This window comes from Spermophilus citellus, assembly GCF_964194105.1.
Source record: "Spermophilus citellus genome assembly, chromosome: 11".
NCBI classification, from domain to species: Eukaryota; Metazoa; Chordata; class Mammalia; order Rodentia; family Sciuridae; genus Spermophilus; species Spermophilus citellus.
Window position 1 is genome coordinate 75,523,270 of NC_138192.1, and position 23,092 is coordinate 75,546,361.

General features: G+C 36.0%; 1 protein-coding gene across 1 annotated transcript in view; it reads left to right on the forward strand.

Annotated features, from left to right (window-relative positions):
• The window catches only part of HAT1 (histone acetyltransferase 1), a 48,758-nt gene that overhangs the window by 18,698 nt on the left and 6,968 nt on the right, over nucleotides 1–23,092 (forward strand). Inside the window, exons 5-8 of the mRNA XM_081261085.1 lie at nucleotides 10,079–10,258; nucleotides 10,524–10,645; nucleotides 11,146–11,250; nucleotides 11,556–11,662. Coding sequence (XP_081117211.1) covers nucleotides 10,079–10,258; nucleotides 10,524–10,645; nucleotides 11,146–11,250; nucleotides 11,556–11,662 — 514 coding nt within the window. The remainder of the gene's footprint in view (nucleotides 1–10,078; nucleotides 10,259–10,523; nucleotides 10,646–11,145; nucleotides 11,251–11,555; nucleotides 11,663–23,092) is intronic.

Consider the following 23,092-nt stretch of genomic DNA (forward strand, 5'->3'; position numbering starts at 1 on the left):
GCCCCGTGATCATGATCATTAGTCTGTTCATTCCCTTGGTGATCTTCTGGGGAACAGGGACTGAAAGGGAGTAAATTAAATTCCATGCATGTATGATTTTATCAAAATAAACCAGCTACTTTGTGTAACTATAATGCTCTTTAAAACAACAAGAACCTTCATTTTTGCTGGGTGCAGTAGTGCACACCTGTAATCCTAGTGAATCAGGGGGCTGAGGCAGAGGATTACAAGTTCAAAGGCTAGCCTCAGCAACTTATTGAGATCCTGACTCAAAATTTAAAAAATAAAAATGGCCTGAGAATGTAGCAGTGGTAAAGTGCCCGTTTTAGTCAGCTTTTGTGTTACCGTGACCAAAATGCCGGACCAGAACAACATAGAAGAGGCAAAGTTTATTTGAGGCTTATGGTTTCAGAGGTTTCAGCCCATAGGTGGCCAACTCTGTTGCTCTGGGCCCAAGGTGAGGCAGCAAATCATGGGGGAAGGGTCTAGCAGAGAAAAGCTGCTCACCTCATGGTGGGGTCAAGAAGTAGAAAGAGAGGGGTGGGAGTGAAAGGGAGGGAGTGAAAGAGAAAGAAGGGGCACTTAGTGCATTTGCAGCCTTTCAGGACATGTCCCCAGTGACCTACTTCCTCTAGCTACACCTCAGGTGCCTGTAGTTACCACCTAGTCATTCCATTCAAAGTAGTATGGGCCCATCAGGTTACAGCTCTCAGAATCTAACCTTTGCACCTCTGAATATTCATGCATTAACAGGAACTTTGGGGAGGCAACTCATTTAAACCATAACAGCACCCCTAGGTTCAATCCTCAATACTGCATTTAAAAAAAAAAAAAAAAAAAAAGGCTACTGGCACGGTGGTGCACAACTATAGCCCTAATATCTTGGGAGGCTGAGGCAAGAGGATCCTGAGTTCAAAGCCAGCCTCAACAACTTAACGATCCCCTAAGCAACTCAGTGAGACCCTGTCTCTAAATAAAATAGAAAAATGGGCTGGGAATGTGGCTCGGTGGTTAAGTGCCCCTGATTTCAATCCCTAGTACTAAATAAATAAATAAGTCTTCACTTTATGGTCAGAGTTTTATTTACCAACTTTTTGATTTTTTTATTGTAAGCTTGGGAATTCTTTTCCCAGCAACCAGAGGGAAATATCTAAATTTTCTTCTTTTTCTTCATGTAGAATCTTTTTAAATTTCTCTTGCTGCATTTCTAATCCCACAAATTTTGCTCCTATTTTCCTTTATGAAAATGGGATAACTGAAGTGATTATATTATGAAATTATTTGAAACCAGGGTTTCAACAGAAGGCAAAAGCAAAGAGAGGGATTAAAAAGTATATATCTGGAAAGAAAAAGTCTATATTTATGGTAGGTTGAATAATGACTTCCCAAAGATATCCATGTCCTAATTTCTGGAAACTGAATATTACCTTATATCACACACAAACACACAAAAGCATTTTGGAAATGTGATTTAAGAATTTTGATGGGGGCTGGGGTTGTGGCTCAGCGGTAGAGCGCTTGCCTAGCATGTGCAGGGCCCTGGTTTGATCCTCAGCACCACATAAAAAAATTAATAAACAAAATAAAGGTATTTGTCCATCTACAACTAAAAAAATTTTTTTTTTAAATTTTCGAGACTATTACAAAATATCTGGGATGGACTCTAAATGCCTCTACATGTATCCTAATGAGATGGAAGCAGAAGATATGTTAGAAGGAAATGCACTGTGACCACAGAGGCAGGGTGATGTGGCCACAAGGCAAAGAGAATGCTTAGCCATTGGAAGCTGAAAGAAGTAAGGAGTGGATTGTCTTCTGGAGCCTTTGGAGGGAGTGCTACCTGTTGAAGGCTCAACTGATAATGATTTTAGACTTTTCCTTTATACATGGAGACAAATGTGGTTGTAAGCTACCAAGTTTGTGGTAATTTCTTGTAGCATTCACAGAAAACTATAGATTTTTATACCAGGAGGTGGGGTGCTGCTGTAACAAATAACTAAAAATGTAGAAGTAAATTTGGAAATGGGTAGAGGCTAGCCTAATTTTGAGGTTCATGATGGAAAAACAATAAGGCTGAGCCACTAGCCTGTGGCTCAGTGGCAGAGCACTTACCCACCATGTGCAAGGCCCTGGAGTCAATCCCCAGCAAAACACACACACACACACACACACACACACACACACACACACACGGAAAAAAAAAAGAGGAAGGAAGGAAAAATATAGATTACCTTGAACAGACTGTTGGTAAAAATAGGGACATCAGAGGCACTGCTGGTTTGGAGTGTGAAAGACAGCCTACATCATTTTAGAGTAAACATCACCTAAACATAATCATGGTAGAAAGAAATATGAACTTTAAAGGTGAATCTGTGAAGGCTCAGAAAAAAATGAGGAACCTGTGTTTGGAAATTGGAAGAAATCCTTGGGTCTTTATTTATTTTTTGGTTTGGTTTTATTGCAAAAGCGTTGCCAAAGGTCACACACTAGTAAATAACAAAGATCAGCAGGCATGGTGATGTATCCTTGTAATCTCAGTTACTTGGGAGACTGATGCAGGTGAATTGCAAATTGGAGGCTACTTAGTGAGGTCCTATCACAGGAAGGAGAAGGAAAAAAAGTCTGGGGATGTAGCTCAGTTGTAGAGTGCCCCTGGGTTTTTCAGTGGTACTGAGGGAAAAAAAAAAAAAATCAAGATCTTACTTTGAGATGATCACCTGGTAGTGTTATACACAATATGTAGTAACACTTTGATTAAAAGACGTTAGGACTGGGGCTGGAGACTATAGTTCAGTGGTAAACTGCATGCTTAACGTTGAAGTCTCTGGCTTCAATTCCCAGAACCAAAAGAAAAAATGTTAAGACTGTTTATGACCTGTTCTACATGGGCCCATACTCTTGTGTTGATTAACTGATTTCTATAGTTTACATTGTGTGTGTATATTTTTGCCCCCTTTCCATGTGTTATACTATTTGCTCCCAATTTATTGCTGTCATCGAGGAGCTTCTCTCTAGCAAACAATCTATGGATTAAAAATAATATATTGATAAGTTTTATGGAATCATGTGCAGCATGAATTGTGTGTACAGCTTGAAAGAGGTCAACAATAATCTTTAAATTTTTAAAAAAAAATTTTTTTTGGGAGGGTACTGAGGATTGAACTCAGAGGAGCTCTACCACTGAGCCATGTCCCCAGCCCTGTTTTGTATTTTATTTAGAGGTAGGGGGCTGGGGATATAGCTCAGTTAGTAGAGAGCTTGCCTCACATGTATAAGGTCCTGGGTTCAATCCCCAATCACACACACACAAAAAAAATAGAAAGATAGGGTCTCACTGACTTGAATAGTGCCTTGCCATTGCTGAGGCTGGCTTTGAACTCGCTATCCTCCTGCCTCAGCATTTCTGAGCTATTGGGATTACAGGTGTGTGCCACCATGCCTGGCTAAAATACTTTTAAATTTTTGACACATAATGTATATATTTGTGAGGCATAGTGTGATATTTCAATACCTGCATACACTAATAAGATTAGGGTAATTGTTAGATCTATCACTTCAAATATTTATCATGAAAGCGTCTCATATTCATTATTCAATGTGTTAGAAATATTTTGAGTACTATTTGGTTTTTTTTCTTTCACTTCTCAGACATGTTTGAAATTACTAAGCTTGCCAGATAAATACATAACAACATTTGATGTTTATTTGGTAGTTTGTATCCCTGGTAAATTAAAAAAAAATTGCAGATAGAAAAGTGATTCTGAATAATACTGTAGTAGTTGTGGATGTAAAACATTTAGAAAGACTTAATCTTAGATAAACTAGCAGATTTAGTAAAATGGAGATTTTCCATAATCAAATCTTTGACTTCTTATTGTGACATTCTTGAAAATCAGGGTGTTTTTTTTTTGTTTGTTTGTTTGTTTTTTTTTTTCATTTAAAAGTACTGGGTAAGAGTAGGGAATCAATCTCTTATAGTATTCAAACAAAGATTTATTATCTCCCCTTGTTGGAAAAGGAAAAAAAAGAAGGCAGCATAGTGGATATTGGAGAAATGGGCTTGCCTCTTCTGTCTCATTTTGCAATAAGAGTGTTCATTCCACAGAGCCTTCTTTGGTTTTTTTTTTTTTTTTTTGTATCAGGAATTGAACCCAAGGGTGCTTAACCACTTAGCCAGCCTTAGCACTTTTTATTTTTTATTTTATTTTTGAGACAGGGTCTCCTAGGTTGCTGAGAGCCTTGCTAAGTTACTGAGGCTGTCTTTGAACTTGTGATCCTCTTGCCTCAGCCTCCTGAGTCGCTGAGATTATAGGCATGTGCCACTATACCTAGCTGTTGCCTTTGTTCTTGATACCAGGGAAAAAGTAACAAATAAAACTAAGTAATTGCTCTCATGGAATTTATTTTCTAGCCAAGAGGAAACAACTAGTCAACAGTAAACAAACTAGTAAATAAACAAATTCAGAAGTGTTATGGAGAACTGGGATAGTTGAAGGGGTGGCAAAGCTAGATTGTGTTTGGTCTTCTTTTCAATAATAAGATGTTTGTAAAAGTTAAGAATAATTAGTAGCATTAAGAGATTTTAAGTACACAGTCATATGATTTACATTTTTAAGATGATTCTGACTTCTATGCTAAGAACACATAATAGGGGTTAAGAGTAAAAGAAGGAAGACCAAAACATTAGTCTCTAACATGCTCTAACAGTGTTAGAGGAGATGCTGGATTTAGTTGTCAGATTGAGAATATTATTTAGAGGTAGAACCAGTAACCAGTAAGCTTCGCTTTTGACTTAGATATGATAGATGAGAATCCCATTGAATACCATTGCATAAACGATAGTGGTCCTGATATGGGGAAGATTTAAATGGGAAAAAATATCAAATTTGTTTTGTATATTTATGTTTGGGACTATTATCTGTCATATTTGAGTTTTTGTAGGTCATACTCTGTAGTATTGTTTTTATTTATTTTAAAATTTTATTTGAGATTGGCCCAGAGGCACCTTACCATTGAGCTACATTCCTCTTTTTTATTTTTTTATTTTGGGACAGGTCTTACTAAGTTGCTGAGGATGGCCTTGAACTTCCTCCTTCCTTAGCCTCCCTAGTCACTGGGATTACAGGCATGCGCCACCTGATGTAACATTTTTATATGAAAAATAAACCCTTTTAGGGGGTCAGTAGCCGTAGAAAATGTGCTTAAAAGTTAATTTGCTTATTATAATTTTACTTATATTGCTCTTTCATCATTGATTCATTTTCTTTTCCAAATTGATTTTTCCAGTTTCACCAAAAATTCTTTAGTCATGATTAAGATTTCTGTAAAATCTCTTCAAAGGCAAAATAATTATTCTGAATCCTCAAATATAATAAACATGATTAATCAGACACTGATGATTTGTTTATCTTTGGTTGCTCCTAACCTTTGCTTTTTAGTAAATACCTCCTGCCTTCTCTTGGAGTAAATTTATCGTTTTTTAGTGAAGGGATATGTGACCAAGATTGTTCAGTCTTACTAATTACTAACATTTCTGAGAAAGATTTGGTAGAGAAACATGACATACATGGATAGGTTGTATTATCTATGAATTTAGTCATTTTATCCTTGTTTCCCACTTATTTGGGTTGAATTTGCAAGTAGATGAAAGAGGATTTTAAATTTTTTCTGGAGTTTTTAGTTTCTTTATGGGAAAATCCTATGTATTTATAAAATTTATTCTTGAGGAAAGGAAAAAAATAATTTTTGGCTGGGCACAGAGACACTTGCCTGTAATCCCAGTGGTTTGGGAGGTTGAGGCAGGAGGGGATCTCAAGTTCAAAGCCAGCCTCAGTAACTTAGTGAGACCCTTTCTCACTAAGGGTCTGGCAGTGTGGCTCAATAGTTAAATGCCCCTGGATTCAATCCCTGGTACCAAAATCATTATCATCATCATCATCATCATCTTTGGTATACTAGTAATGTTATGCTATAATCCCCCTACCACTCCCCCCCCCCCCCGCCTCACAGCAATTGTGACAGTGTTCTTGATTGGTATACTTTTTAATGAAATATTAGAAAGCTTAAAATTATATATTGAAAATTTTATCTTGCTTAGTCGTGTCCCTGTGTCCCTGTCCCCTGCCCCGTACTGGGGATTGAACTCCTGGTCTCATGCATACAAGACAAACTCTCTACCACTGAATTACATACATCCCTACCCCTTTTGCTTGTTAGTTCAAGTAAGCAAAACACTAATGCATTATAAACATCATACAACCTTTGTTTTTTCATAATATGACCTTCATTTAACAATACTCAGATTTGTACATTTGAAGTTTAAATGTTGTCAGAGAATATAAATTTAAGCAAATTAAATAGATGCAGAATTTCTTCTGCCTTCTTTTTGTGACATATCTTGGGTATTCTTAGAATTATAATAATGTAACTGGAATAGTGGCCCATGTTTATACTCCCATTAATTCTAGAGGCTGAGGCAGGAGGATCACAAGTTTGAGGCCAGCTTCAGCAACTTAGCAAGACCCTGTCACAAAATAAAAAATAAAAAGGCCTGGGGATGTAGCTCAGCATCAGTCCCCAGTAATGCAAAAAAAGAAAAAAAAAAAAAAAGAAAAGAAAAAATAAAGAAAAACTACCAATAATTATAGCAGTGTTAAATCTATGTGCTACTTTAGCAGGTAAAGAAGAGCATGTTTTACCTACTTAACATGCCTTGATTGTAACCTCTTACTCTAACCAGGCATGGTGGTGCACATCTGTAATCCCAGACACTTGGGAAATTGAGGCAGGAGGATTACAAGTTCAAGGCCAGCCTCAGCCATTTGGCTAGACCCTGTCTAAAAAGTGGGGGAGCAGGGCTGGTGATGTGGCTCAGTGGTGAAGCACCCCTGGGTTAAATCCCTGATACAGAAAAAGAAAAGAAATTTACTATACATTAATTTAGACAAATGATACTGCTTAAGACATGACACTAAAGAGGTTATTGGGTTTTAAGAATGAGTACAAAGTCCCCAGTGACTTATGCATGGTAGGCAAGCACTGTACCTCTGAGCCACAACTCTAGCCCAGGCACATTGTTTTATGCAATGATAAGGAAAAGTTAAAATTCCTCACTTGGAACATTGTTATGTGTAACAAAGATAGAACACTGGAAATTGAAATGACCATCGTGAGAGATTACACAATCTAAAAACATTTCATGACCCACTTACTGTAAGACCTAACTAGAATAGTTTCTTTTATGCTTTCCTTTCTTTAAAAAGAAATCACCAAATGTTAGGGGAACATTTGTAAGGAACAGCTTTATTAATTAAATAAATCAAGTCATTCTAGATTCTTGCTCTGTTCTATTTAATTTCTTACTCTTTCTATACTTGTATCTGATTTTAATTGACATTTAGGATAAAGTTCTTGAAGACAATTTTTCAGTGATCTTCAGAAGTAGAATCTATACTTTTAGTCACAAGCATTGGAACCGAAAGCTTTCATTACATTTTTAATTCTACATTCAATTAAAAATTATTTAATGGCTTTTTCTTACTGACGATTTATGATCAGACCAGTAATCCAATATGAAAAATTAATATTTTCAGTTTAACTGAATTAAAGTATACATTTTAGAAGAATACAGATCTCTTAAGACATGGTGGTTGTAGGATTTCTTTTTGTTAATGCAAAATCCATTTAACAGAAATGCAAACATTTTTTCTTGGAGCAAAAAAAGTGTTTGAGTTCTGAATACTAGGTTTAAAGAGCTTTATTTATTTATTTATTATTTGATTGATTGATTTTTTTATTTGATTTTATGTATTTTTTATGTGGCATTGAGGATCAAACCTAGTGCGTCACACATGCTAGGCAGGCTCTCTACCACTGAGCTACAGCCCCAGCCTTTATTTGATTTTAATTTGTTTTATTTAAGTATATCAGACACAGACGTGCACACACACACACACACACACACACACACACATATTTACATATATAAAGATTCCTTGTTTTTTTAAACTTAGCATTCCCCTTCATAAAAGTTCTTGAAGTAACACAGACTTGCACAGAGCAAAATATTTTATTTGAAAATCTTTATTATAATCAATAAGTATCCCTTAAAGGCTGAATGTTAAATATTAACTTTCCTTCAACCTTATTGAGCTCTAACTTTTGGTAGCTTTGTCTTTCACCAGAACTGCCACTTGAAACTTGTTTCTTAGACATCTTTGATGTAGATTTGGTTCATGATAGGCAAAGTGACTTGATCATTCTTTGCAATGCCTTATTTAGAGGACAGGACATACAGAAGGTTATTAAGGGTTAAAATTATACCTGCTATGAGTTTTTTTTATAAACCCCTTTTTTCTTAACATTTAAAAACTTGAACTACAGTTATACTATACAACTTTATCCATCACTACTTTGGATTTTAATTGCTATACAGCAAACTTATTGCAACTATCCTTCATTATAACAACTTCCTCATGTAGTTATTGAGTATATGTTTAAGATGATATTTTCATGTTAGCAGTGTCAAGAAAAAATATCAAATAGTATGTACTTTGTAAATAAACAAAAGTAGTTATATCAAGTGTAATTTATCTATCTTGAGGGTGAATAGATTACAAGGACTGATATACATATTAGAAATAAACTTGGGCATATAGTTGAAAAGAGATATTTTAAATAATAACTCCTATTTTTATAGCTACAAACAAATTATATATAAATGTTGGTGGTACCAGAGCATTGAAAATAAAACTTGTTTGTGATAAACTCTATCCTTGGTTCTCTTATCCTAAAATGTAACTGAATGATAATAAAGTGCTATTCATCTGCAGGTGCATTGCTTCTACTTAGTTAAAAAATGGCTGAAAGGACAGGAATTAGTAGCATGTTGTATTAGCCTTTTGTAGTGTATTTTGTCCTAAGCATCTTAATTTCCCTGTTTTGAATGCTAAGTAGCAAGGGTCTTGGTTTAGAACTAATACCCATCATGCATGTAAACGGTATGAAAGAGCTGCTTAGTAAGTTAACACAAAGTGTTCTTGTGTCAGTCCTTGTGGAAATAGATACAATACAAACATTACAGCTGAACTCACGGCAAACTCCATTAAGTAAAAACCTGGCCTCATTGTTCAGGAAAAAGTTTGAATAGAATGCAAGCTCATTTTGTTGAATGTAATGTCAGGCTTTTAGGGACTGTATTGAGGGATAAGGTTTTGTTAAGTTGAGACCAATTCATTAAGTTTTATTGCCTGGTGAGAAGCAGTAATACTTTATTGTAAGACTTCATCAAATATTCATGGTTAAAGAGAAGTAGTAAATGTATTCAATCAAGTGGTCTTTTGGGGTTTTGAAAAGGATTATGAAGTCTGCTCAGCTGATAGTTTTAACATTCATTGAGGTTGTTTAACAAGGGTAATTTTAATCTCCAAGTTTAATTTTGTTGTCCAGTCTTGTCTTTTTTGTACTATCACAAGTCCAGGTCTCTAAAAATTTTGTTACATTATAGGAACGAATGGATAATATAGCCATTCATATAATTTCTATAGTTCTTAAGTAGGAATATTTTTTAAGTTATCATTTTAGCTTGTTGGCATATGAGGGAGTTGTTACGTCTCTGCTTGTTTATTGTGAAGTTACTATTCATTTGGTTGGACTCTAGTGTTACTTAACTATTGCTGGTGATCTTTTCATGTCTTGAATAATATGGTCTCTTTGACACATATAAAATAATAAGCAGCCTTTTGTTTTGGCTAGTTTAGGTTGTCATAAAGGGAGGTTGTCAGCATTCAGCATTTTCTACATAATGTTAGAAATTTCATAACATTGACATTATTATTACACTTGATATTAGGCTCCCTGCATTCTCTAATTTGTTTTTATGTTTCGCTCATCTCAAATTTGTGAGACAGTGGTTTGTGGACCTGAAATGTCCTTTTCCCGTTTACTATAGTGTGTTTATATCTTTAGTTTAATGGTGAATTGAAGTTTGTTGATTTTGTCCATTTTAGAGAAATTGAACATAATTCACCTGAAATTCAAATATGTTATTAATTTATGTCTTTTATCCTACATTCTTTAGGCAGATGATGTTGAAGGCAAAATCAGACAAATCATTCCACCTGGATTTTGCACAAACACAAATGATTTTCTTTCTTTGCTGGAAAAGGAAGTTGATTTCAAGCCATTTGGGACCTTACTTCATACATACTCAGTTCTCAGTCCAACAGGAGGAGAAAACTTTACTTTTCAGATATACAAGGTAAAGATAAATCTATATATTTCTTGGTTAAAATTACTCCATGTGCCTGAAGCCTACATGCAATTTTTATTTTATTCTTAGTAATTTATTCTAGCTTTAGGAAACAAGTTTTTGTGGGCATTAAAAATAGATCTGTTTTGTGTGTCTGTGTACACATTTAATTTGAGACTTCTAAACATTTTCCCACAGGACAGTTTTGTGTTCTGCAGACTTTGACTTACCTCTGTGATGAGTTTCACCTGACTTTTCCTGGCTTTTTCCCTAGGCTGACATGACATGTAGAGGCTTTCGAGAATATCATGAAAGGCTTCAGACCTTTTTGATGTGGTTTATTGAAACTGCTAGCTTTATTGACGTGGATGATGAAAGATGGCACTACTTTCTAGTGTAAGTACAATTCTAAAGCAACAGTAGACCTTATTACCTCCACAAAGCCAGCATTTTAATTGTGGCAGCCCAATTATTGGGACAGTATAATGATATTTTTCCCAGGAAAGAAAAACTATTGTTTATGAGGCTTGAGTTTTCCTTCATTATGCTTTGGGAGACCTTGAGAATAGAGCTGAATTAAATGCTGTTGTCCGTTAGGGCCCTGAATGTAGGCTTAAACAGTAAAATGAGCTTTGCCTGTGTTTTCTTTTACTTGCCACCTATTCATCTTTATAATAGGCAAGTGCACTGAAGTGATGTAAAGAGGTCTGATTTATCCAAGTTGCTGCACACCAATTAAGTGAATTGTACATTCAGAACATAGCAGGTGTACCCATTGGGCCCTCACAGAGTAGCTTGCTGACACTGAAAATTCAGTCAGAAAATGGAAAAGAAAATGGACACTGCATGGGAGCGCGACTGTAATTGACCTGCTTGGCTTTCTGTTTTATCTGCAGATTTGAGAAGTATAATAAGGATGGAGCTACACTCTTTGCGACCGTAGGCTACATGACAGTCTATAATTACTATGTGTACCCAGACAAAACCCGGCCACGTGTAAGGTAATTGGCAGTATAACACGTGCCTTGTCTTTTATTTCAGAAGAAGGAACTGCTGAAGTTTCCAATACTTGTTTTAATAGTGTTGATTTGTTTAAAAAAATCACCATTATTCACTGGCTATGTACTGATTTATTTCATTGTTCCTTTTGAAACAGTGTGGAAAAGTAAACCAATTTTGAGTATTTTGATAAGTTTTGGACTTCTTGAAGCTTAAAAAAACACAGATTTAAAAATGTTCCTAATACTATAATGATTCTCAATTTTTTAACTGATGTGAAATTTTAATTTTAAAATCATTTCTTTAGTCAGATGCTGATATTGACTCCATTTCAAGGTCAAGGCCATGGTGCTCAACTTCTTGAAACAGTTCATAGATACTACATTGCATCTCCTACAGTTCTTGATATTACAGGTAAATAAAATTCGATGTTAAAGAGCCTTTCTAAAATGTCTTCTTTACTGATATTGATTGATTGATAGAAATAACTATTCTACATTAAATAGTAGCATTCTTGTGGGGCCTTTTTGGGACTATCTAAAGATAGATCAAGGTTACATTTTAGATCTTATATCTTTGTGGGAATTGGATTACATCCTGAACTGTGAAGTGCTTAGTTGAACAGATGGAAGATAGTGAACTGAATATATATGGGGAAATCTCGATCAGGCACAATACATTGCAAGTATAGTATAATTTATTGCTTCTGTTTATTTGGCAAATGGTTGCATCATTTAAATGGTACCATGCATTAATTTCATGTAAGGAAACAGAGCTTTTTAATAAACCTTATTGAGAAAAAAAATTCAAGGCAAGTAGTTTCTGAATACAATATACATTTCCTGGACAGGGTTGTTGCTCACTGGTATCAGTGATAAATTGCTTGCCTAGCATGTGTGAGGTACTGGGTTCAATTCTTAGCACTGCATATAAATAAGAAAGTAAATAGTAAAGGTCCATTGAAAATTTAAAAAATTTTTAAATATTAAAAAAAAAAAAATCAAGGGCTGGAGATGTGGCTCAAGTGGTAACATGCTCGACTGGCATGCGCGGGGCGCTGGGTTCAATCCTCAGCACCACATAAAATAAAGATGTTGTGTCCACCGAAAACTGAAAAATAAATATTAAAAAATATTCTCTCTCTCTCTCTCCCTCTCTCCCCCTCTCTCTCCTCCTCTCTCTCTTAAAAAAAAAAAAAATCAATATACATGTCCTAAAGTGTGTGATTTATATTCCTTAAATGTATGCCTTCACAAAAGTAGTAGATAAGGTGAAATGTAGGCCTATTTGTTTTGGAAACATCTTTCAATATGGATTAGCCATAGAAGTAGTTTTATGAAATTAATGCCTAGGAGAAGAAAAGATATCTAGTCTTTAAAAGAGAAGGCATCATTAGATGGGATTACAAATATAGTGTCTATGAACCATCAAAGAGCAAAAGCATCCAAGGAACATTTATGTTGTTATTTTCCCTCTCTTTAGTAACTTTTAAACTCATTGCTCATAAGGTTGCTGATATAACTGAAAGTTACATTTTTTTTTTTAAAGGAAAAGTACATGTTGAGTATCCCTAATCTGAAAATCTGGAATCCAAAATATTCTGGAATCCAAAATGTTTTTGAGTGTCAGTGTGATACTCAAAAAATTTCAGATGTCTGGAACATTTGGATTTTCAGATTAGGGATGCTCACCTGGTAATATTTCAAAATCTAGACCTCCCCCCACCAAAAAAAAAAAAAAAAAAAAAAATCAGAAATACTTCTGGGCCCAAGCATTGCAGATAAAGGTTGGGCTAAGGTTGTAGCTCAGTGGTGGAGCATGTGGTTAGCATTCAAGAGGCCCTGAGTTCAATCCCTAGCACCAAGAGAGAAGAAAACCCTTAGATAAGGGTTATTCAACCTATACCAGATATTCACATCCAAATTAGGTATTAAAATTTGTTCTATAGGAGTTTGAATATATTTTTTGTTTTTTAAACTGTAATATTCAACCCATATTAAATGTTAACTTGTTAAAAATGCTATTTCAAGGTCTTATCAACTTGTTTAAAGATACCCTCCCCCAAAAGAAAATACTGAATGTGGGATTAACAAGCCTATAAAAAGGCTAGTAGGCAAATTATCAGTTTCTTTCTTTTTCATGGTATAGTGGTTTTGCTTGTCCAAGGTAAATAAAGTTGCTCCAGACCAGTGAATTGAATCCATAGATTAATAAGCTAGAGGGAAAGTATTTTTGTTTTTGTTGGCCGTGATGAGGGATAGAACCCAGGGCCTTGAGCACTCTAGGCAAGTGCTCTACCACTAAGCTGTGTCCTCAGACTAGCACCTTGTTCTTGAAAGGGAGTTACACATTTATGGAGTCAATTGTCTTGCTACTATTAAATGGAATAGAAACTTGAAAGATGAAGTACTAAACTTAGTTCAAAGGTTTTTATTGTTTAAATGACACCTTCACTAGTTTAGTGACTTGTAAAATTATAGACGCATAGTACAAACTATATCACTTCGTTTAGCTAAGCTGAAAGTTGTTTAGTTTCTGTTCGGTTACAGAGGTTGGATTTGGTGCTACACAGACATTTTTAGTGATTTTAATCTGGAGTTCACATAAGTAGTCTTTGTCTACTCTAGTGGGTAATGTGCCAGCAGGGGTTGTTTCTCTGAAGCCTCTTAACCACTTTCTTCTGTCTACTCCAGCCAGTTAAGTCCTTGATACTTAGCACCAATTAGCAGATAAAGAATTTTATTTCTTAAATCTCAGTGAAGAGTCATCAATAATGGAAGCCTTTATTCAATACTTTTATTCATTAGAAACTGAAGTCTCTAAAGAGAAAAGCTAAACATATACAGGACTTCTGAATTTAACAACTGAGTATTGGCCTTTATTTTCAGCTTTAACATTTCTTAGCATTATACAATAGTAAAAATGTCTTATTAGTTGTTCTCATTAAGATATTTCTCCTAGATTTCTATACCCAGTCTTTAAAAAGAAAAAAGAAAAAAAGTACAGAATTTCATTCTATTCATTTCAGTTGCATATTTTCTATTATCTTGTATATTTTTTAACTTTGTGGCTCTTCAGCAGGGTGACTCTGGATCTCCCTTTGCATTCCAGGCTGTTTTTATTGAGATAACCTTTTGCTTATTTGACATAGGGGTAGATACAGTAATTGTTAAGTTACCATTGGTGGCTTAGGTTCTATCTGAAACTTTCAATGGATGTGTGTTTATGACGTAATTGCCACCCCTTCTCTCTTTAAATTTTTTTTTTTGGGGGGGTACCTGGGATTGAACTCAGGGGCACTTGACCACTAAACCACATCCCCAGCCTTATTTTGTATTTTACTTAGAGACAGGGTGTTATTGAGTTGCTTAGCACCTCGCTGTTGCTGAGGCTGGCTTTGAACTCGGGTTCCTCCTGCCTTGGCCTCCTGAGCCGCTGGGATTACAGGTGTGTGCCACCACACATGACTCCATTCTCAATTTTAAGGTAAAATATTGAAAGACAGTTCTTTATAAAATTGTATTATCTTTCTTTTGATGATATTAGCCTCTTAAGATATATAGCATATATAGCATACGTCTCACTATACTACCTTATAGATAGAATCAACAATTTGTTTCCTCAAGAATCCTGAGGAGTTGCATTTGGTAATAAAAATTGATCCTGGGCTAGAATATACACTAGTATTATTAATTAATTTATCAGTAGTATATTAAGAGCTAATTATATTTGTCCTTTAAGTGTTCTTTTTGTTCTAGATCCTATTGATTTTTAGAATATATGAATTTTTTATACTTAAGTGATTTGTACTCTCATCTCATTTTCCTTCTTTAGAGTGCAATTTTTTTCTCTTGATGTAACTTTTAAAAATGATAGAGCAGCAGTTATATTGTTAGAATGATATATTTAATTTGTAAAAAAAAATTCAATTTTTGATCCCATAGGTAACTATAGATTTAAGCAAATTTCATCTTTAAATATACTGTTTATCTTTGTTGCATAGAAACGGAAATTGAAGGACATCACAAATTATCGGGTGTCATCATTTTAAGTTCATTTTTATGCTGACACTTTTAAAGAGCTTAAAAGTTGAATGATGACATGGCCCTTTATATCAAGCTGCAAGCAAAACATTATTAATCTATAATGCCTTATTTAAAAATGGAAATTTTTGGCATGATATTTTTATTTAGGTAAGAATGTGGCATGGTTTTTAGGTTTTATCAACTATAATTCATTTTGCTTTGATACATTTTCCCTAAACTTTTCTGAGGATATATAAGTACTTACAATTTTACTCATATTGTTATTTTAATTGATATTGGCTGGGGGCTTGGGAAGTGGCTCAAGCGGTAGCGTGCTTGCCTGGCATGCGTGCGGCCCGGGTTCGATCCTCAGCACCACATACAAAGATGTTGTGTCCTCCAAAAACTAAAAAATAAATATTAAAAAAAATTGATATTGGCAATGCAATTCTTTTTCTAAGCCAAGCTTGTCCAATGTTGGTTTTTCCAAGTCTATTTCTCTAAATAGACTTGGAAAAACCAACATTGGACAAGCTTGTGCCTCATCTGTTAGTATACTTTAAAAAAATGTTAGTAGCTGTGCATGGTGTAATCTCAGCAGCTTCAGAGTCCATAGCAGAAGAATCACAAGTTCAAAGTCAGCCTTGGCAACTTAGCAAGATTCTCAAAAAAGGGACTGGGCTGGGAATGTGGTATAGTGGTTAGGTGCTCCTGGATTTAAAAAAAAAAGAGAGAAATAGTGCAGGGGTTCTAGCTCAGTGGTAGAGTGCTTGCCTCACATGGGCAATGCCCTGGCTTTAACCCCCAGCACTACAAAAAAAAAAAAAAAAAGTGACAAATAATCAAGGAGAAGCTTGATTATTTGTCACTTAGAAGAGTTGTTAATTAAAATTACTTTATTGAGGTACAATTTCCATACCATAACATTCACCTATTTAAAGTATACAACTTAAAATATAGATCTCAATGACTTTTTAATTGTAGTCCTGTTCTATAATATTTCCATCACTGTAAAGAGATCCTTCACATCCACTTGCTGTCAGTCCCCATCCCCACACCCATTCTCTACTGATGTCTCTGACACATTTTGGCTTAATTATTAGGTATGGTATAAGTGTCTAAATTCATTTTCTTAAGTGAGGATATTCAGTTGTTCTGGCACCATTTATTGAAAGGAGTATCTTTCCCCATTGGTGCCTTTATTGAAAATCAGTTGACCATAAATATAAAGATTTATCTCTGGACTTGAATGATCTATATGTATGTCCTTATGGCAGTACCACACCAGCTTGGGTTTTGTTATGTTAAAAATGATAATGTGAAATTTAATCTGCCAGACATACAAGTTGAATCTTTCTCCCGGGTGCTGCAGAGTAAATGGAAGTTTCTTGAAATGATTGACGAGTAGGGTTAAAAACGGGCAGTTGGGCTCATTGGTAGAGGGCTTCAGCATGAAGCCCTGAGTTTGATCCCCAGCAACACAACAACACACATACACACCCCCCCCCCACACACACACACACATACACACACAAACACACACACAATGCTGGCCCTAGCAAGGAAATGAGTCAGGAAAGGGTAGAGAGATGGGGGCACTCAGTCAGAGTGCCCCCAGAGTGTCTGGGGATGAGCCATGACCAGCAGGGACAGAGGTATAGGTTCCTAGAATACATCCCCTCTTTGAGTGAGCACTCAGGCAATAGCCTGGGGCTGATACTTGCAAACTTCTCAGCAGCTGTTCCCTGGTACAATCACCTCCTGTTGTATAATGTATCTAAGTGGTGCATGTTATAATCCCAGCTCTTAGGAGGCTGAGGTAGGAGGATCACAAGTTCAAGGCCAGCTGGGACAACTTAGCAAGACCTCTCTTAAAATAAAAATGGTTGGGGATGTAGTTAATGATAGAAAGCATGGGTTCAATTCCCAATACCACAAACACACAGTAGTCTTTATCCTACTTCCTAGGCACTGCCCCTACCACATACACATAAGGGTTCTAAAATTCTAAAAATAGCAAAAAACATTCAAATGGTTATGTATGAAATGCTATCTGCATCTGTCTCTGTTTCATCCCACCTTCCCCAAATGATATCTCTTGCCAAGCTGAACAGAAGGCCCTAGGTGGCCTCCCAGCTGCAACGAGCTACTGCATTGGTACCAGAGCACACGGTGGTAAGCAAGACATAGCAGAGGTCTGGGCAGGTCAGCTTATTCCCTCTTATTTGGAGGCGAGAGAGGGACTGCATTCACTTTCTGCACAAAGTTGCATCATATTTTGCTTTCCTGGTTTTCTTCCTGGTGGCTTGCTCCAGCTGTTCCTAGATAATAACCAGTCCAGCAAATTGGCCTTGGCCTGCTCTGTCTTCATAGCTGAATGCAATTTTGTGTAACGCTCTTTTATTTTCTTCATTCTCAAAGTTCCTTTCACCTGTTGAGATCCAGTGTGTGATCTTTCTGGTTGTCTGTACCATCTAGTTGGGGTTCTCAGTGTTGTTAAGCCCTTCTACACCTTTATACTTCTGGTGGCAGTCATCTCCATTCTTACTCTTGTCTGAGGCTAGAGATTTCTTTTTGGAGTCACCTGCAGCCCCATCTCCACTCTCTTCTTATTCCTCTTCTTCCTGGCCTTCTGCTTTTCAGCCTGGAGCTATACATTTGTCTTCTTGGGGCTCATATATTGCCCAGTCTTTGTGACGTCCCTTTCTCCTTCCTTCAGGTATAGAGACTCTGGGGGAACAGCAGCATCTTGATTGCTATATTGAGTTGTGAAACAGGAGGTGAAAATACTCCAATTTCGTTCTTTTTCAAAATTGTTTTGGTTATACAAGGTCCTTTATATTTCCATAAAAATCTTAGGATCAGCTCATCAATTTCTGCAAAACAAAATAAAGCCTCTTGAGTTTTGATAAGCATTGCATTGAATCTATAGTCAATTTGAAGAGAATTGCCATCTTAACAATATTGAATCTTCCAGTCCATTAATATAAAGTATCTCCATTTATTTAGAACTTTTAAAATTTCTTTCTCTCAGAGGGAATAAAGGGTTATGGCATAATGGTAGAGCATGTGCTTAGCATGTACAAGACCCCTTGGTTCAATCCATGGCACACAATTTTTTTTTTTAAATTTCCCTCAGTAGTGTTGCAGCTTTTTTTTTTTTATCTTCTTTTTTGGTACTGGAGATTGAATCCAGGGGCCCTAAAAGCTACATCCCCGGTCCTTTTTTTTTTTTCAAGACAGGGTCTCGCAAGTTGCTAAGGCTGGCCTTGAACTTGCGATCCTCCTGTTTCAGCCTCTTGAGTCACTGAAATTCTAGGTGTGTACCACCATGCCGAGCTTTGGTGTACAATTCTTGTACTGCTTTAGTTAGATTTATTTGTTGCCTTTATTCTTTTTGATGATGCTATAAATAAGATTGTTTTCTGTTTTTGTTATTGTGTATATATGTGTGTGTGTGCGCGCGCACACACACACACACACCCTGGAGATTGAACCCAGAGGTGCTTTACCATTGAACTTTACATCCCCAGCTCTTTTTTGTTTGTTATTTAGTTTTTAGTTGTAGTTGGACACAATATCTCTATTTTATTTTTATGTGGTGTTGAGGATCGAACCCAGGGTCTCGTACTCTACCGCTGAGCCACAATCCCAGCCCAGATTTTTTTCTTAATTTCATTTTTGAGTTGTTGATTTTTTTTTTTTGTAGTATATAGAAATGCATTTGGTTTTTACATATTGATCTTCTATCCTGCATCTTTGTTGCACTTATTCATTAATCATAGCAGTTTTTTGGTTAGGATTTTCTACATACAGGATAACATTATCAAAAGTAAAAATAAAATACTTCTTTGCAATCAGATGCATTTTATTTAATTTTGCCTGATTGCACACTGAGAACCCTCCAATACAATTCTGATTAGAAAAAACACGTATGTGCCTTGCTTTGTCTTAGAAGGAAAGCATTCGGTCTTTTACTGTTATGGGTAATGTTAGCTATAAAGTTTTTGTGGATGCCCATTATCAAATTGAGGGGTTTTTTAATTTTAATTTTAATGAATCTTTTACTATCAATAAGTAATACTAATAACCATGACATAAATTGGTAGGTTTTTCTTTTTTACCCCCTCTTTTCAGTTCTTTGAATATGTCATCCTACTAATGTTTGGCTTTCTTGGTTTCTGATGTGTCATTTTTTTCTTGCTGCTTTAAAGATTTTCTGTTTGTCTCTGGCTTTTTCGAGTTTGATATGACAGATTTAGGTGTAGACCTTTTTGTTTTTCCAAATTAAAATTTGTTGAGGTTTCTGGATGTGTAAATTTTTTTTCCATCAAATTTGCTAAGTTTTTGACCACTGTTTTCTTCAAATATTCTTTCTGTCCCTTCCTTTCTTCTCTTTCCAGGTCTCCCATTATGGTTAGGTTGATATGCTTGAACAGTTTTAATTTGGGGGAGAACTATAGTCTAGTTTATATTTTATAAGGCAGGGGAGTACAAGTAAGGAAAAAAAACAGTAAGGGAGGTTATTGTAGTAGTTGGGAAAAAAAAACTGATGGAAGGAATCAGAATGTCTTTCAGATTTCTGGGTGGCTTCTATACAGATTGGTAAAGCTAAATTAAAATGGAAAAGACAGAAGAACGTGGGGCTGGGGATGTGGCTCAAGCGGTAGCGCGCTCGCCTGGCATGCGTGCGGCCCGGGTTCGATCCTCAGCACCACATACCAACAAAGATGTTGTGTCCGCCGAGAACTAAAAAATAAATATTAAAAATTCTCCCTCTCCCTCTCTCTCTCTCTCTCTCTCTCTCTCTCTCTCTCTCTCTCTCTCTCTCTCCTCTCTCACTCTCTCTTAAAAAAAAAAAAAAGACAGAAGAATGGGATATGATGACAAATTATATTATAATCTTAACAATTAAATGATGATTTTGTTTAGGTCCCTATTTCAATTATTTTGTTTTATGTTGATTTCATAATTCTTAATAGATATTAATTTTGTACCAAACTGATGGTGATGGAATTTCAATTCTTACTACTTTAAAACCACAGTCAAATACTATTTACCTAATAACTACATGCATGTGATGTTACTAACTATATGATGCTTAGAGTTTTTTTTTTTAAAACATTTATTTTTTAGTTGTAGGTGGACACAATAGCTTTATTTTATTTTTATGTGGTGCTGAGGATTGAACCCAATGCCTCATGCATACTAGGCGAGCGCTCTACCCCTGAGCCACAACCCCAGCCCCATGATGCTTAGAGTTTTAAAGAAGTTATTCTGACAAGGCATGGTGGTGGATACCTCTAATCCCAGTAACTTAGTAAGGCCCTATCTCAAAATAAAGAGGGCTAGGGATATAGCTCAGTGGCAGAACATCCCTACGTTCAATAGTATGTTTAAGCCTATCCAAAAAAATGTTATTCTGTATACATGGGCTGAATGAATAACTATCTTATTATTTCTATCTTAGGCTTTTTTTCCTGTTTTTTTTTGGGGGGTGGAGTGGGGTGGGGGGGTACCAGGGATTGAACCCAGTGATGCTTAACCACTGAGCTACATCCCCCAGCCTTTTTTTTTTTCTTTTTTCTTTTTTTCTTTTTATTTTTTTATTGGTTGTTCAAAACCTTACAAAGCTCTTGACATATCATATTTCATGCATTAGCTACAAGTGAATTATGAACTCCCATTTTTACCCCAAATACAGATTGCAGAATCACGTCGGTTACACATCCACAATTTTACATAATGCCCTATTAGTAACTGTTGTATTCTGCTACCTTTCCTATCCCCTATTATCCCCCCTCCCCTCCCCTCCCATCTTCTCTTTCTATTCCATCTACTGTAATTCATTTCTCTCCTTGTTTATTTTCCAATTCCCCTCACAACCTCTTATATGTAATTTTGTATAACAGTGAGGGTCTCTCTCCATTTCCATGCAATTCCCCTTTTCTCTCCCTTTCCCTCCCACCTCATGTGTCTGTTTAATGTTAATCTTTTCTTCCTGCTCTTCCTCCCTTCTCTATTCTTAGTTGCTCTCATTATATCAAAGAAGACATTTGGTATTTGTTTTTTAGGGATTGGCTAGCTTCACTAAGCATAATCTGCTCTAGTGCCATCCATTTCCCTGCGAATTCCACGATTTTGTCATTTTTTAGTGCTGCGTAATACTCCATGGTGTATAGATGCCACATTTTTTGATCCATTCATCCATTGAAGGGCATCTGGGTTGGTATCCCCCAGCCTTTTCATTCTTTATTTTTTTGAGACAGATTCTCAAGAAGTTGCTTAGGGTCTTGCTAAATTGCTGAGGCTGGCTTGAGCTTGTGATCCTCCTGCCTCCGCCTCCATAGCCTCTGGGATTACAGGTATATACCACTGTGCCCAGCAGGCTTTTTTTTTTTTTTAAACAGCTTTATTGATATGTAATTAACCTATCATACAATTCATCCGTTTATTTAAAAAAAGTACAATTTTAAAATGATATTTATAGTGCAATGATCATCATCATCTAATTTGGGAATATTCTTTACCCCCATTCCCAGCCCTAGGACACTATTAGTCTACTTGTCTCTTTGAACATTGGAAGCTTTATATATGACTGGTTTATTTCACCTAGCACAGTGTTCTCAAAGTTCATCCCTTGTTGCAGTACTTCTTTTGTTACCAAATAACATTCCATTGTATGGAAACATCACATTTTATTTATTCATTCATCAGTTGCTAGACAGTGAGTTGTTTCTATTTTTTGGATCTTAAGAATAATGCTATTATGAACATTTGTGTACTAGGGTTTGTTTTGGTTTTGGTAGTACTAGAAATTGAACCCAAGGTTCTGCATGTTAGGTAAGTGCTCTCCCACTGAGTTACACCCTCAACCCTTTACATTTTTGAGACAGAGTCTTACTAAGTTGCTTAGGACTGGCTAAGTGGCTGAGACTGGCTTTGAACATGAGATCCTCCGGTCTCAGCCTCCAAAGTTGCTGGGATTACAGGCCTGCACCACTGCACCTGGCTGAGTGTTTTAAATTTTGATAGGGCCCAGCTTATCTGTTTTTCCTTTTGTCACTTGTACTTTTGTTCTCCTTATCTAAGAAATCATAACCACAGATAAACCACCGGTTTACTCCAGTGTTTCTTCTAAGAGTTTTATAGTTTTGCCTGTTATATTTAGGTATCTGTTTGTTGTAAGGAAATGAGGCTCTGGCTTGTGGAAATCAATTTTCCAGCCCCATCTGTTGAAAATGATTCTATTTGGCATTGAATTGTTTTGCTGTCTCTCTCAACAGTTGACCATAAATGTATAGGCTTATTTCTAGATTCTCAATTCAGTTCCATTCAGCTATATATCTGGCCTTATGTCAAGGCCCTACTGTCTAGATTACTGTAGTTCTGAAGTAAATGCTGAAATCAGGAAATATTAGGATCTGTGAACTAGGTTAGACTGTAACATCTTTTAAAAAATATTTGTTTTACTTGTAAATGGACACACTGTCTTTATTTATTTATTTATTTATTTATTTATTGTGGTGCTGAGGATCGAATCCAGTGCCTCACACAGGCAAGGCAGGTGCTCTACCACTGAGCCCCAGCCCCTGTAACATTTTTAAAAATTTCAACTCTTCTACTGATCATAGAATGAAGATATAGAGAAGTGAGGTCATCTTCCCAAAGTACTACACGTATGAATGATGGAACTGGGATTCACCCTTATATTTTCTGTGTAGTATTCTTTCTACCCATCATGCTCCGTTAGTGTCCACTACTTAATCTAATGTAAATATAACATACATGAACATAAAAGAAGATATGCAGAAGCAGT